Source organism: Rhamphochromis sp. 'chilingali' (genome assembly GCF_963969265.1).
Source record: "Rhamphochromis sp. 'chilingali' genome assembly, chromosome: 9".
NCBI lineage: Eukaryota > Metazoa > Chordata > Actinopteri > Cichliformes > Cichlidae > Rhamphochromis > Rhamphochromis sp. 'chilingali'.
This window is the reverse complement of record NC_137936.1, coordinates 3612412-3628173: the sequence shown is the minus strand read 5'-3', so window position 1 is coordinate 3628173 and position 15762 is coordinate 3612412. Positions and strand designations below refer to the sequence as shown.

Genomic DNA, 15762 nt, shown 5'->3' with positions numbered 1-15762 from the left:
ACTGTGAGGCTTCAGATTATCGTTGGTAACATTTTTTTGCTCTAAGATTGAAATATTCACAAAAAATGACCTGCCAAAAATCACACAGTAAATCATAAACTGTAAGTAAATTTTCATGTATCTGAAAATGTTGGGGTTTTTGCCCTAGTTGTCAAGACATAAACATTTTTTCAACAGTTTTCAAAAATCATATATTTTGATAGTGTGGAGCTAGGATGTAAGTCATCATCGTTGTTACTGACGACTTATGCCTCACAGGCTTTTTCCACTTCAACTGAAACGCACTCAAAGGAAAACTATTCTGTTTTTCCTTATTTCCTGTCCTACACTGGGGGTGGTTAGAGCTCACAGCGGGTCATCTACTAATCAGAAGGTTGGTCTGCAAGCCAAATATCATTGGGCAAGATACTAACCCCATGTCGGGTGCATTCAAGTTACTCTCTCATGCATCAGGTAAGCAGAAAAGTACTAGATAAGAACCAGTCCATTTATACTCTATATCCTATTCTAGTCGATGATGCTCATATTGAACAATAAATAATAATATTCTGGTCTTGGATCTTTCTTATGTCAGTGAAAGGAAATGTCTTTAATATTCAGGCAAACAGCTCTGATTGTGAGCATAAATGAAAGAAAAAGCTGAGATTGTTGGCTAACAAATTGCCAGTGATCATCACCAGTCTCATCCTCCTTTCTGACCTTAATTTACAAATGAATATCATGGTATATACAATATGACTTTAAAACCGGTGAATGAGACAATAAACTTATCAGAAACGCGTTTACTCGAGACAGATCAAACATGCAAAGAGTGTTTTTCTCATAAACATCTATACATTTGTTGACATCACTAGAATGTTTTGCTGGTAAGAAGGTTAAATAAATTTGATTGAGTTTTGATTCGGGTTTTATCCTGGACAGTTGATAAAAAATAATTCTACATAGTTTTATACTGATAAACACCAAATAAGAGTGGATATATCTTATACAGTGCACCTGGACGATGTCTCTCTCAGCAAAGCGTCCCCTGGAGGAAACTCTGACCTCATCTCCATCCAGCTCCTCCATAGCTGAAGACAATAAAAACAACATATTTACTGGTAAAAATATTGCATGACTTACATGTACAATGGAAAAGCTGAGCTGGAATTTTTATTCACACGCACAACAGAAAATCGTCTAAATCCAGATATATTTTTTCTAGTACGCTTAATGTTTGTGAAAATGATTAAAGTGGTAATTTTATCTCAATTATTTTGAGTAGAAATGTCTTAATTCACTCATGTTAACCACAGTTTAGTATGTTTGCTTTAGATCAAATGAGTGATTGAATTCCTGCATAAAAATTATGTTTTTTTCATTATTTATTTTTAATGGTTAGACAAGAAAATCAGACGATACATTTATACAACTTGGCCTTTAATATAGCACATTTAGCAGTACCAACTACAATAAAATACAGCTTTAACATACAACAATATTTCCTCAGTAAGATGAGCATATGTCAAATACACCTTGCTTTTTTCACCTGTAGCTGCATTAACACAACGTCTCTTAGGACGAACATATTCTAACAGTTGAGCTGCTTTTTAACACTAAACATGTCAGTAATGTTCTGTACTCTTCCTCCAAACCACAATAAACAAACGCTCCCCTATTCACAAGGATTTTTCACAGTGGGTAGGTCTGCATATTTAATTTGGCTGATTTTTACACTGGATGCTCTTCCTCCTGCAACCTCCAAGGGATTTGTTTAAATGTATAAAACCACTACACTATGAAGCCACAGCAGTACTTAAAAATGTGGCTGAAGAAATCTTCATAGTGACTACAATTCAAGAAATATTAGTGCTTCAGTTCCTTGATGTGACCAAGTTTGTAGATTTGGCAGTCTGGAGCCTGCCCTGGTGGCTGGGCCTTAGGCCAAAGCATTACGTGGGCCCACCCTTCTGTTGGCTCACCGCTCGCAGGTGGTGCTTTAGGCATTTGATGCTAGCACTTGGTGCACAGTCGATCATAGCACTGAAGGCTTTGGAGAGGAGGTGCTGGTGTTCCAGTCCCTAGCTGACAACTCTGGCTTTAGGAACATGGAAGGTCACCTCTCTGGTGGGAAGGAGCCTGAGCTAGTGCGTGTAGAACTGTGGCTGTAAGATGTCATGGTATTAACCCCAGAACCAGAAGGTTCAGATGTACACTGGTGGTGAAGAGAGCCATCGAGATGAAAAAGTAGTCCTATCCAGCTTAGGACTGCAGTAAAAATTCACAGTGAGTCCCTTGGAGTGGAATTTGTGGCCCAGCAGAGGTATTATTACTCAGCCTGCTGGCAGACGGAGAATGGATCATCTGCCTGCAATGTGCCTGCATCTGAGTCATGCAAAGTATGTGGTACAACCGGCCTGTGGACCAGTTGCTGGTCTAAAACAGCATATGTTGATCTTTGAAATTTCTTTTGTCCTCCTCCCATTCCTGTTGAAATCTGCTGTTTTAACCAAGTAGGCCCTGTGGACTCTTCCTGGTAGGACATGCCCCTGAATGTAGCATTTGGCAGATGCACAGGTTATCTGCTTCCAGCAACACGCACTTAGTACTTTGGAAGACTACATGGGAGCATGTCTAGGGTGGCTGAAAACCTCCCCCCCTGTCCAAATGCGAATGTATGTTAGATGGACGCGTTTGCAGGACCATAAACTATGCTTAAGGTCCTAGATGTTGCAGGGCTGTCTTACTTAACACTCTGTAACTTCGCTTGGAGGCTGAGGACAGTGTCTCTGAATTGATCGACTGGGATTGTGGCCAACTTCTTCAGGAAGGGGTTAGGGTTAAATTGAGATGAATAGCCAATTATTATGGGCCATTTGGTCCTTGTCCATCTATCCGGTTGTTCAGTGATGACGCGACGAATCCTACTTCCGGGTCTAAAGTAGTCTGCGTTTAATATGGCTTTTGTGTTGTTAACATGTTTAATGTTATGTATTTTCTTCTATTTGATCTCAAAAAGCTCCTAAAACAGTCAGCGACCACTGTTGACCTCCCTCGGCTTTTATTACCGCTAATCATTTATTTAAGCTCAGTTTTTAAAACCTTAGGATGTAACTACAGCCCAGCCCATGCAGCAGTATATGAATGACTAACCTCGTATTGTGGATGGATTATCTCAGTTGTTCTCCTGGCTGAAGTTTGGTCCTTTTACAGCATCCTGCCATGCGATTACATTTGTTCCTGACCACCGAGAACACTCACGTTAACTTTTATCGAGTGGAAAAAAAGTTAGCTTGTTTATATTATGCTAACATAGCTGTGTCGCTAGCGGTCACGTAGCAAATCATTATATACCAGCTAGCCCAACTTCAGTAACCCTGCAAACGTCACTGCTATTTAGTTTTCTGTCTTCATTTATGCTGGAAGTGATAACAGAGCTGTACGTTTTAATTTGTTTCCAAAACCCCGCAGCCAGGACATGCTATATTGTATTTAGATAGAAGCTAGCGAGCTAACTCCCTGCTAACTTCTAACTCCGTTAAATGTCATAAATTCCGTTTTCATGGATGCCTGGATGTTAAACTCAATTGTTACACCTGGTAGAGCAGAACGCTGATCATTTTATTAAAGATGAAAGACTTTAGACAGTTTTTCAACTCTCAGTAATGCCATAGTGATCGTTTGATATATGGACCTGCAGCGGAGTTTAGACCCAGACACGGCTAGTGACGTCAGACTGAACAACCGGATAGTGACAGCTTGGTTTTCATTGCTGGCAGTACGTCAGACCTGTTTTTGGTGAGAGTTGGAGTTCACCAGGGCTCCTTTTGTCACTGATTCTGTTCATACATGTCCAGTTGCAGCAAAGTGGCAGATGGTCTCTGGCAGGATCAGACTTGTGGTTCTTCTGACCTCATCAAGAGGTGACATCCAGCGTGCACTAGGATGATTTGCAGAGTGGTTGAAAAAGGCTGGCTTGCCCACTCTGGGAGGAGTTGATGGCCCAAATGGAGGAGTTTGGGATTATCTGGGTCTTGTTCATGAGTGAAGTGAGAGTGGAGCCGAAACTGACAGACAGGAACGGTAGAGTGTCAGTGGTGTGGCAGACAGCTATTGATGACCTATGGTCACATGAGGTCTTAGGTGCAAGCAGTGAAAATGAACTTCCTCCTCATCCGAGAGGATGAGTTCAGTCATTTGGGAGGAGCTCAGGGTAGAGCTGTTCCTGCTCCACATCGAAAGGAGCTAGTTGATGTGGTCTGAGCATCTGACAAGTGCCCCCTCATCGTCACCCAGGTGAGACATTCAGGGGCATGTCCTACCAGGAAGAGTCCACAGAGCAGACCCCTGACATGCTGGAGAGATTATACCTCTTGTTTGGTTTGGGAACTAGTCTCCCTGAATGAGCTGGAGGTGCTCTGGGCATCTCTGCAAAGACTGCCCCTGATATTCAGAGCCAAATAAGGGGGAGAAAATGCAGTGGTGACAATGACATACTGTATACAAATAGTTACCTAATAGTTAAAACATGCAGCTGTTGATTATGTGATTCTACTTTCTAAACCAGAAAACAGCTGAGGTAAAAGACCCAGCTGTACAGTGAAATTGTGTCAAGTGTTGTAGTAGGATGGGGGATCTGTCTGTTACAGACAGAAATAAATGACAATAACAAAGACCACAGCATTCATTCACTGGTGTAAGGACAGCTTTTAGTTTTACAAAAGGACCTGAAATGGGTGCATTCAAATAATAACCTTCTAAATAAATAGGTTTGTTTTTTTAATGCATACATTTAAATTTAAATTTCATTAAAATTACTTTAACATTTGAAGCAGATAAACAAAAGAAAGCTGACTGTGCTTAAACTTAATTTAGCTCCATTATTTAGAATTTAGACAAAATTCTTAGTTAACTTTTGCCGACTGTTTAAATAATGTTTGCTTTAAACAATTTGCATTGCATAATTATTAAAAAGTTTGACGTATAAATAATTTCCTACGCCTGAAACAGACGAACATTGTGACAGGACTGCTGTTATACACGTTACACTCGCACTTTCAGACAACCTACAGAAATACTTTCACATACATATTTTCACAGCTGTAGTTTTTTTGTGTTTAATTTATAATATTAACCATAAATACTGTGAGCCAGTCAAGAACAATCTGTCTAAAATGCTGAGACAGGAGTAAAGGTTAAACTATCAATGAGCAGACTTGTGTTCTGTCCACAAACTAAGAAAACAAAGTTTGTGTGTAATGGGAAAGACACTGAATGGCAATGAAAATAAGACCAGCATCAAGTTAAAAAAGCAGCAACGTTAATAAAGATTTAGTCTGCATTACATCCAGAGGTTAAAGTGTTGTAGTTTTCTGTTATTTAGCACTGAGTTTAGTCGTGGTTTTGCTTCTATTTCTGTTGTCGATGTGCCTGATCCCCCTTTTCTGTTTACATGTTTCCCTCCTTGTGTTTTATTCCATGTCTCCCCTGTCTGTCTTTGTGTATGTTTTTTCCAGCCTGTCCTGTCCTCTCGCCTCTCCTTTTGTGTCATCTTAATTTTTCTGTATTTCACTCTTTGTGTCTCCTCCCTTTGTCTCCCCAGTCTTTCTTGTTACCCTTGTGCATTCCCTCCTCCCAGCCTCGTGTCAAGCCGTGTATTCTTGTCTCCGTCTTGCTTATCCGCCCCGTGTGTTTCCTCTTAAGATTTATGGTGTGAGTTGTAATTGGTCCTCTTTCAGGCTGTCTGTTAACCATCCTTTGTGTTTCCATGTCTTCAAGTTATCCAAATATTTCCATGTCTTAGTTTTCCCAGTTTAGGTTTTATGATCAGCTCTTGCCTAGTTTATTTTCTCGTTTGGTTTTGAATCAGTCACAATAAAGGCTCGCTTTTTGTTACGTTCAGTCTTTGCGTTGTCTGCTTTTGGGTCCACATCACAACCTCCACACAGTCTGCAGTCCAGCCTGTGACAAAGTTTTACCTTACAACAATGACATACAACAGTGCTGTGCTAATAGAATCAGGTGACCTCTTTAATGTCACAGAAGGCTATATTGTAACAACAGAAGCATCCAGATCAGTGCCCTACCAAATGAAATTAATAAAAAATATCCTGTATACTCAGGATATGTGCTGTTAATTACACTCAAACAAGTCATAGTCAGTAGAAAGAATTCAGCGATAAAAGTTGACTCACTTCCAGAGTAAACAACATTAATTACATCTCACAGGAAAAAGAGAAGAAGTTCACTTGGAGTACTTTTTGTTTTCCTTTCGACTTGTTATCTAAACAATATGCCAGACAGTTTTGTGTTGTTTTTTGTTTCCCTGCCTATATGACTGGATTCTAGTGTGTAAATATTAAGTTTGGCTGTGAAAGAACTTCATTAGGTTTATTTACACTTTTATCTCGTGAATAAAGATGACAAATATGACTATAACAGCTCCTGATTCTTCCCAAATCTTTTTGTATTTTTTCCAAATCCCAAACCTTCAACCCAAACTGATATAAACTAACACCAGTGAGAACACAAGCGCAGATCTGGCTACTGACAAGTCATTCAGTTGTCCTCAGGGACTGACAAATATATGAGAGCAAAGCTAGTTTGGTCTTTCTGCACCACATCTGCTCCCTGATGCTCTCAAAGTGGGGGAAGCAACAAGAAGAAACTGTGTAAACCAACCTCATTAGAGCTTATATAGGCCATGCGAAGTTAATATATAAAAGTGGAGGGCCGCCTGAGTCCCGCACACTCTATTTATAGTTTGTCATCAACAAGCTGAATGAGATGAGCAAGTGACAAACAACCTGCAGTAATCCCAAGAGAGGTTTTTCATGTCTGAATTTAAAGCAGAGGGAAGGAAAGGAAAAAAGAGAAAATAAATTTGATTAAAATAAAGAATGGAAAGTAATGTGAATAAAAGATAACATCTGAAAAAATTAAAGGAAGCAAACGAAAAAGAAGAGGAAAACAAATATAATAAAGTAAAGAGAAGAAAGTAAAAAAAAAGAAAAAGGAAAGGTTAAAATGGTCAAATGCAGGAAGAAAATGTCAAGGAAACAACAAAAAAGGAAATAAATATAAGGAAATGAAAAATAGAAAGGACAAGATATGAAGCAAAGAAAAAGAGAAGATAAAGGAGAGGAACAAGGATGCTGAGTGACGGATGTTGAGGGCAGGCTGGTGGGGCTCCACATGTCACACAGAGATGGCAGATGGTGGCCGGGAGCAGAAGAAGCAAAGGGACGGGATGAACAGAAGGAGACAGAAATATATTCAGCTAGAAGGTGTTGAAAAGTGGTAGTGAGGGTTCAGCTGTGTTGGGTGATCCCAGGGAGGGGAGGAGCCCACTGAGACACACAGGCTGATAGAAAGCCTGCTGCGGCCCTGAGTAACACAAGACTGTGTGTGTGAGATGCTCCACTGTTACTCTGCTCACAGTAATGTCAATGTCATGAAATATGATAGGGACCATTGTGGCTGTTTCTCATGATCCGTCTGAATAATAGTGTTATGAGTAGGCAGTGATCATCTCATGCTCTGTGTCTACTCCAGCAGTAACGGGGGACTACTCCGTCACCACTTCCTCTGGCATCCCTGTGGCTTTGTTGTTTTTCTTTTTAAAAAATGCTTTTTATGTCTTTTGTTGAAGTGCATTAGCTATACAAAGAGGCATTAAAAATGCAGCAAGTACATACAAATAAATACGGCAAAACAAAGCGTCTGAACATTAACAGTGTTAGACCAGCTGATAGGAATCCCATTGAGCACCTTTGGGACATCCTGGGTAGGTAAATTTGTGAAAATACTATATTGTTGCATTTTTAATGGCTGCTAGTATAGTTAGCCACCACCATCCCACCTGCTTTGCAACTCAGATGCTGGAATCGAACCCGCACCAATCAACACAGGGACCTTGTGGTAAATGGACTGGTTCTTATACAGTGCTTTTCTACTCTGAGCACTCAAAGTGCTTTACACAACTGCCTCATTCACCCATTCACACCATGAGTGAACGGGTGATTGGTTATTATGATTAAAGATGATGTGATAAATGTGACAGACAAACAATCTTTTATCACATCTATTCATTCTATTAAACAAGCCCTTTTGTTGTTTAATATTATTTTAGTTTATTGTGCAAAAACAGGTCTGAAAAACTTTTAATTTATCAGCTGTCAAATCCTTTGCTCAAGATACTTGGTGAAAATGGAGGAGATATAGGCTGGCTTTGTTAAATGCCTTAGATTTTTTTTTTCCTGATAAGAGGTTTGCAGCTTGCACTAGTAACTCCGTTCTCTACTATCTCTGGACTGTGACACTTTGACACTTGCATTTGTAGACCAGCTGTTTTGGGTTTCTTCACAATCTGATGGATCTTTGGCTGCAGCTGTTTCCAGTGGGGAGTCCAGCTCGCCTGCTCTCTTATGAACTTTCTACAAAAGAACTGTACTTTACATATCCGCTTCCTGCACTGTGGTCTTTGATCTTTTTTTTTTATCTTCTTACTGCTTTTTCTGGTTAGTTCTCTACCCTTCATGTTTCATTACGGCTACCACTGCAGATCAAGAAGTTGACAATGCAGGTTGGACGTCATGCAAAATATATTTGATGTCAAAATGTTTCTGTTAAGATGTTTTTTAATGTAATTGACACAATAATAAATCTTAATAGTATCTTTATAGTTCAAAATATTAAATTCTTTTGAAGAAATCAATTGTGAAGAAGTCAGTAAAATGCATTTTGATCTTCTGCCATGCTCAAACAATTTTGTTTGAAACCTATTATAAAACACATATGTGGCCCAGATCCTTAAAATAAGTGTGAGATGTTATTTTTAGCAGCGTGGGAAGCCAGATGAGCTGGAGGGAACAGAGAGAAGAAAGGATGCAAGGAAAGGATGATACCTTTCCAGAACAGAATGGTTTATTATAAATTTTGATTTCAAAAGGCTCATTCCCACAAGACGCCCCTGAAAGGCTCCAGTCTGACTGGGGATGAGTGATGTGTGGAGGCTTTACTCAACCAGGCAGCAGACCTGAGTAGAATTGCAGCTGAATACATTTTTGTAGCACAAAAATTACAAGCGGAGTATTTGATTTATCCTCTTTTCTGAGCGTGTGCCTGCTTTTGAAGCTTTTCAAGCATCACAGAGGATAAATCAAGTGCACACCATGAAGCTCTGCGTGCTGAGTGACAGAACCTGCAGACTGTTTTGTTGAGCCCAGAATGCCACTGACAGAAGAAGTGTCACAGGATTTTTTTTTTCTTTTTCCCTCTTCTTTTCTTTTCTTTTCTCTTTTCTTTCTTTTTCTTTTTCTTCTTTTTTTTTTTTTTTTTCTTTTCCATGCAATTGCATTTGTCAAAAAACATCGGGAACTTTTATCAAGTGAAAAAAAGTTAGCTTTGATCCTCCAGCTTCACTGAGTTTATGTTAACATAGCTGTGTCGCTAGCGATTACGCAGCATAGAATTATATACCAGATAGCCCAACTTCAGTAACCCTACAAATGTCACTGTTGTGTAGTTTTCTGTCTTCATTTACATTGGAAGTGATAGAAGAGCTGTATGTTCTCAGTCAGAACATGCTATATCATGTTTAGGTAACTAGCGAAACCAGCGTGCTAACTTCCTGCTAACTTCTAGCTCTGTTAAATTTAATAAATTGTGTTTTCATGGATGCCTGGATGTTAAACTTAATTGGTACATCTGGTCGAGTAGCAGGGGCAGATCTAGAATGGTGGCATGGGGTGGCCAGTGCAACCCTATAATAATCCCTTGCCACCCCAAGTGCCACCCCAGTTTTGCATATGACAGTGTTGTTATAAGATAGCATTAACACTTTGAGCGTAGTTACAGTCAACAGTAAATATAAATGCTAAAACTGAAAATACTGCATAGTTTTCCCACCTCCACCATTAACAAATGGTTCAGCTCATAGCAGGACCGGCTTTTTTCTTGTTTTCAGTAGCAAGCGATGCTTATGATTGTGCCAGAGCACATTTTGAACAACACCATGGGAATTTCAGATTTCGCACAGGTGGTTGGATGTTACACTATGGAAATGAAAGGAAGGTGAAAGGAAGGTGAGTGTTATGAACCCTCTGGGGTCCACGGGCACGGTGCACCTCCAGATCACATGACTGATTTAAGGTGCAGCCATGCTGAGTCTCTATTTCAGCCCACATTGAAAGTTTGGACTTTAAATTTTTTTAATTTTAATTACAGGCCAGTAAATCAGAGTTATGATAATATATATAAGCCATGCATTTTTCTAAATACTGTCGTCATGTTTTTGTTTTGTTTTTTTGTCTGTGTATGTTTTTTTTTTAAAGCGTTTTCTAAGGACAGCGCGAAAACGGTAAAGAAAGAAAAAAGCCACCTCTTTCCTATCGGTGGAAAAATGCACCATGTTGACCAATTTAAAAAAAAAAGTCAGCACGTGGGATTTGGTTGTTTAGGAAGAGGGATTGTCACAGGATTATTAAAGATGATTCAAACACAGCAGTGAAGATCTCTTTAATTTCCTCGAGTCTCTTGTGGTTTTTTTTCTGTCAAGTGAAATAAACTTTTTTGCCACAGAATTCAGTTAAATTGCAGACTGCTGCTCTCGCTGTCTGACTTTTGCTTTAATTATGCTTCTTATGTCACACACAAGTATTCACCCTTGACCCAAACGCTCAGCACAGATTAATAGGTCCCTATGAGGGCTCAGTGTTTGTTCAGCTTAAATCATTTTTGCCTTTCCCTTCCCTCACCAAAGAACATAATTTAAATCGCGTGTTAAAAAGACACTGACGCTTTATAGGTCAGGTGGTGAGCATAAGACGACAGGCCTCTTTCGCCATTAACGTAATATTATGTTAAGTATATTTCTAGGATGTCACAGAGGAGGAGCACATGGATTCGTTATCTACTCAAGTACAGAGTCTAATGCCAAAACAATGCACCAAGCCTGATTCTGGTGTTTTCCATTTTCTGATGTGTTAAATGCTTAATCATCTTTGAGAAATGCAGTAATTTTCTACTGATTGCACAAGTCCTGGCAGACGCAGTGACAGTGTCAGCAGAGTAAATATAATAACAATTTGATCAATGATGTCATAACAACAGAAATTTGTCACCAAAAACCTTTTGATTCAATTCAATTCAGTTTTATTCATTTATTTATTTTATTTATATAGCAGCAAATCACACACAGTTGCCTTAAGGCTCTTTAAAAAGAAATAAGGATTAGCTTTAAAAACATGCTCCAAAGTAGATAAACATATGATTTATTTATTGGCACTTGGCCACCAAGTCTGTTGATTCTGATTCATTTGTACAAAGATTTAATCAATCTCTTAATTACAAGCACAATATTATCAGGATTAACAGAAGTGATAAAAACAAAACACAAGTGGGAACAAATTGTTTCTTGAACATTCAGTGAAAGAAGAAAAAACCCTCAGTAATTTAATTAAAGGCTTGCTGTTCCCGCTTGCTAGTTAATTGTGCATTTGCAGAAATGTTTGAAAAAAGGAACTGCTCTGTGTGTTGGCAGTCAGATGGAGAGGTCTGATACCAACCTGGGATTTGGAGAACTGCAAACATTTAACATAATGCCACTCATACAATCAGTAGAAAATGAGCACATTTTGATGGCTGATTAGAATCTTATTTATCGGAAAATGGAAAATTAAAGTAGTTGTGAGTACAATGGGGATATGTAGCCTAGAAGAGAAACTTTGACAAACTTTGTTGTAAGAGTTCTGGCCCACCAAAAACCAGATCTACGTTTAGCTGATATCCCAATTAAGGTAATCTTCTCAGCCATCTCCACATGAATAGATTGGAACATTGTGTGGTTTCACAGATAACAAACAGCAATCCTTTCTGGCAATGAAAGCTGGCTTTCTAGCTACATTTGAGCAATTTTCAGACGAGGCATTCAGAAATATTTAAAGTATTCGTGGAGTTCTATATCATGAACTGCTTCACAAAGAAACTATGCCATCAATGAAGTTTTATAGCAACATCCTTAAGCATCTGATGGAGCTGCTGTGGCGATTGCCATCACGTCAGTGTCTGCTAGTACACGGTGCATTTTTTGGAGACGACTCTGTTTCATCCTCTCTGTCTCCCCGTCTTGGTGTCAAGCTCGGTGAGTCTCGGTGCTCCTGCAACTTCCTGTTTTATTTTGTCAGGCCTCATCTCATGTGCATTGTGTTCAGTTTTGCTTCCCTTTTCTTGTTATGCCTAATTTGTTCCTGCTGTGTTCCCATGTTTCCACTTCCCTAATCACCCGTAGTGTATATATTATCTCCGTCTCCCCTTGTCCCTTGTTGGTGTCTCAGCTTATCTTCCAGTTTCTTGGTTGTTACTCAGGTTTTATTGCTTTTTAAAAATTGTATTTATTTAGTTTTTTAAATGAATAAAGTGTTTCCCAGTTTAAGTCCTCTGGTTCTTTTGGCTTTCCTTGTTTTGTTTCAGCCTTACTGAATGGCTCGTCTTTTGTTAACTGTTCTCCTGCGTCATCGGCATTTGGGTCTCTGCCTCACATCATCTGCAGCTGCAGCTCCTGAAACTATTTAGTTATTTATTTTTTGAAATGTGAAAATATCAAGACGTAAGTTAAACTACATAGTGGCAATGTCAGGAACAGAAACACTGGGTGTAGAGTTAACATCAACACCAACCTTAGTGGCATTGGCTTGTGATTATATCCCACTGTCTTTACGTCAACATGATACTAAAGCTTTATGACCAGTAATATTGAATATAATTAACAGAGGTATTGGATATATTTTAGACTTCCGGTTTTGACGAGCATGGGGTAGTCACACTTTCCCTTAGCTCCCGCAACTTTTAGTTATTTGAACGAGCCCACCTAACTTATCTTTTGAGGCAAATATCTTGGTGATTTGGTGTAGCCGTCGGAACATTTGATGCCCTGTCATGTCGCCTAAACCTGTGAAGTCGAATGGCAAAACAACCGAATGCGTGGCTGCTAGCGTTCCTGCGAATGTTAGCAAAGCCGACGTAACAGCACTGCTAGCGGAGCACTGTTTGGCTTTACTGGCGGAGCTAAAAGTCAGCTTTTTTGATGACGTGAATAAAAAGCTGGACGGACTACAGAAGGCATCGGACAACCATAGAATCTTTGGAGGAAAGCGCCGAAACGCTCGACCACCGCCTTGCTAAAGTGGAGGATACCTGTGAGACACTACGGGTCGCTAATGAAAAGCTGAAGGCTAAGCTATCGGACATTGAGTCGAGAAACAGACGCTGCAATGCTCGCCTTATTGGCCTGGAGGAAGGGATTGAGGGTCCACATCCCTCTAAGTTTTTCTCACAGTTGTTGCAAGACATTTTTGGGAGAGACATTTTCCCCTCTCCCCCCGAACTGGATCATGCACACCGTATTTCGGCCCCCAAACCGGCCCCTGGAGGCAGACCCGTCATTGTCTGTTTTCACCGCTACCAAAACAAGGAGCTGCTAATACGAGAGGCTAGGAGGAGGAACGACCCGAAGTATATGGATAAACCATTCCGGGTCTATGAAGACTACAGCCCTGAGGTGGTGAGCCAGAAACCATCACTGCTATACCCGGTGCGACTACGCATTGTTAAAACGGATGGTGTACGCCTCACATTTGGCTCTGTGGCTGAGGCCGAAAGGTTTGTGCAAGACTCCATGGAAGACTGAACTGTTTTGAGGCACGTGGAACACGGGACTACTTTGGACGACTGTTATGGCATTGTCATGATTCCTATGTTGATTTTCAGACATTTAACTTCATTTCTTTTTCTTTATTATTTTTTTGGCGTGACAGTGCAATTATTTGCACATATTTTGAATTGTGGACTTCACCGGTGTACACCTGGTGGGTCTTATTCCAACCTTTATACTATGCAGGCTTAAGGAGCTTTAGGTAGGATAGTTATGGATGTTTTTCAGTTGGATTGGGTAGGTGTGCTGTTTGTTCTGACAGCTAGTGTCACCTGGGGGTTCAGGGGGTTTCTGGGAGGGTTTCTGTGTTCGACTGTCCAAGTTAAGAACCAAGTGCTTTATGTTTCTCGTCTGAGCAACCAGCTAAAACCTTTGATATATTTTCAATGGTTACCTCTATTGACTTAGTGACCTGGAATGTTAAAGGCCTGAACCATCCTATTAAAAGAAAGAAGGTTCTCACTCACTTGAAAAATATGGGTGCTGATATAGCCTTTATTCAAGAAACCCATCCTAAAATGTCAGATAATACTCGTTTAAAATGTAGTTGGGTGGGGCAGCACTCACATTTTACAAAGGGAAGAGGTGTAGCGATATTGGTCAATATATTGGTTTTTAATAAAAGGGTTCCTTTTACCCCCTGTTCGACTCTGGCTGATTCAAACGGATACGTTATAGTAACCAGATCAATTTTTATTATTAATGTTACATTAGCAAATATATATGCCCCAATTTTTTTTTCACGCGTCCTACTGATCATCTGTAAGAACTGGATACTCGACAGCTTCTTATTTACAGTCCTTTTTTTCAACCTACGGCATCTTGGACATTTGGCGTTTTTTACACCCACAAGACAGACAATATTCCTTTTTTTCAAATGCTCATCAAACCTACAGTAGAATTGACTATTTTTTTACCTCTCTTGTTAAGTCATGTGATTATCAGCCTATTGTAATATCTGACCATGTGCCCTTAATATTGACACTGCATATACCCGGTATGGAGTCTCCTAAACTCTCTTTTGTTAAGTGATGAAAACTTTATAGAGTTTATTTCAGATCAAATTACCTACTTTTTGGAATTTAATTTAACTCAGATATTTCCATCTCGTCGGTCTGGGAGGCTCTTAAGGCTTATCTTCGCGGCCAGGTTATATCGTTTACAGCCAATATGAAACGCACTTCTACTTCTAAACTAAAGGATTTGGAAAAGCAAATATCAGACTTGGATAATAGGAATTCTCAGAACCCCTCACCAAATTTATATAAAGAACGTTTGAAACTGGGTGCAGAATATGATGTGCTCGCCTCACATTCTATAGAATATTTATTGTTAAAGAACCGCAGTGATACCTATGAGCACGGAGATAAGGCGGGAGAGATTCTAGCAAGACAGTTGAAATGTGCAAGAGCCAGGCAAACTATTAATGGGGTCGCAACCCGAGATGGTGGAACTGTTACAGATCAACAGGGGATAAATGATGCTTATCAGCATTATTATTATAAGTTGTGTAGCTCCGATAATACCAATGATTCTAACCTCCTCTCTGATTCTTTTAGAGACCTAAAGATTCCAACATTGTCCCCAGACGAGGTTTCCACCCTGGATGCACCTCTGCAGCAGCAGGAGAGCATAACAGCAATAAAATCATTACAGTCTCACCGATCACCAGGCCCTGATGGCTTACCGAACGAGTTTTATGCCGCCTTTGCTGGAAAACTAGCCCCTGTGTTAGCGACGTTATATACTGACTCTCTTGCCAAAGGTGGAGTCACATTTCCAATATGGCGACTCCCGACGTATATGGGGCGGGCTACGAACAATCACAGATTATAAACCCAGCACTGTGAGATGTACGAAACCGGAATTAGCTGACGAACTCAATGCTTTTTTTGCGCGTTTTGAGGCGCCTCAGTTTCAATCTCAGAGCCCTGCACCCGCCCCCGCTGCTGAACCAGCACCACTGATACTCTCTGAGCATGACGTGAGGAGAGCTCTGAGGGCAACCAACTGCAGGAAGGCAGCGGGACCAGATAGCATACCGGGACGTGTGCTAAGAGTATGTGCAGATC

The 15762-nt window shown here is 40.1% G+C and overlaps 2 protein-coding genes across 2 annotated transcripts in view; one reads left to right on the top strand and one right to left on the bottom strand.

Annotated features, from left to right (window-relative positions):
- LOC308401934 (uncharacterized protein) overlaps positions 1-15762 on the top strand; it is a 565304-nt gene that overhangs the window by 46742 nt on the left and 502800 nt on the right. The gene's annotated exons all lie outside the window — the stretch shown is intronic.
- LOC308403240 (copine-9-like) overlaps positions 1-15762 on the bottom strand; it is a 204516-nt gene that overhangs the window by 3824 nt on the left and 184930 nt on the right. The window contains exon 19 of the mRNA XM_080892508.1: positions 997-1070. Coding sequence (XP_080748634.1) covers positions 997-1070 — 74 coding nt within the window. The remainder of the gene's footprint in view (positions 1-996; positions 1071-15762) is intronic.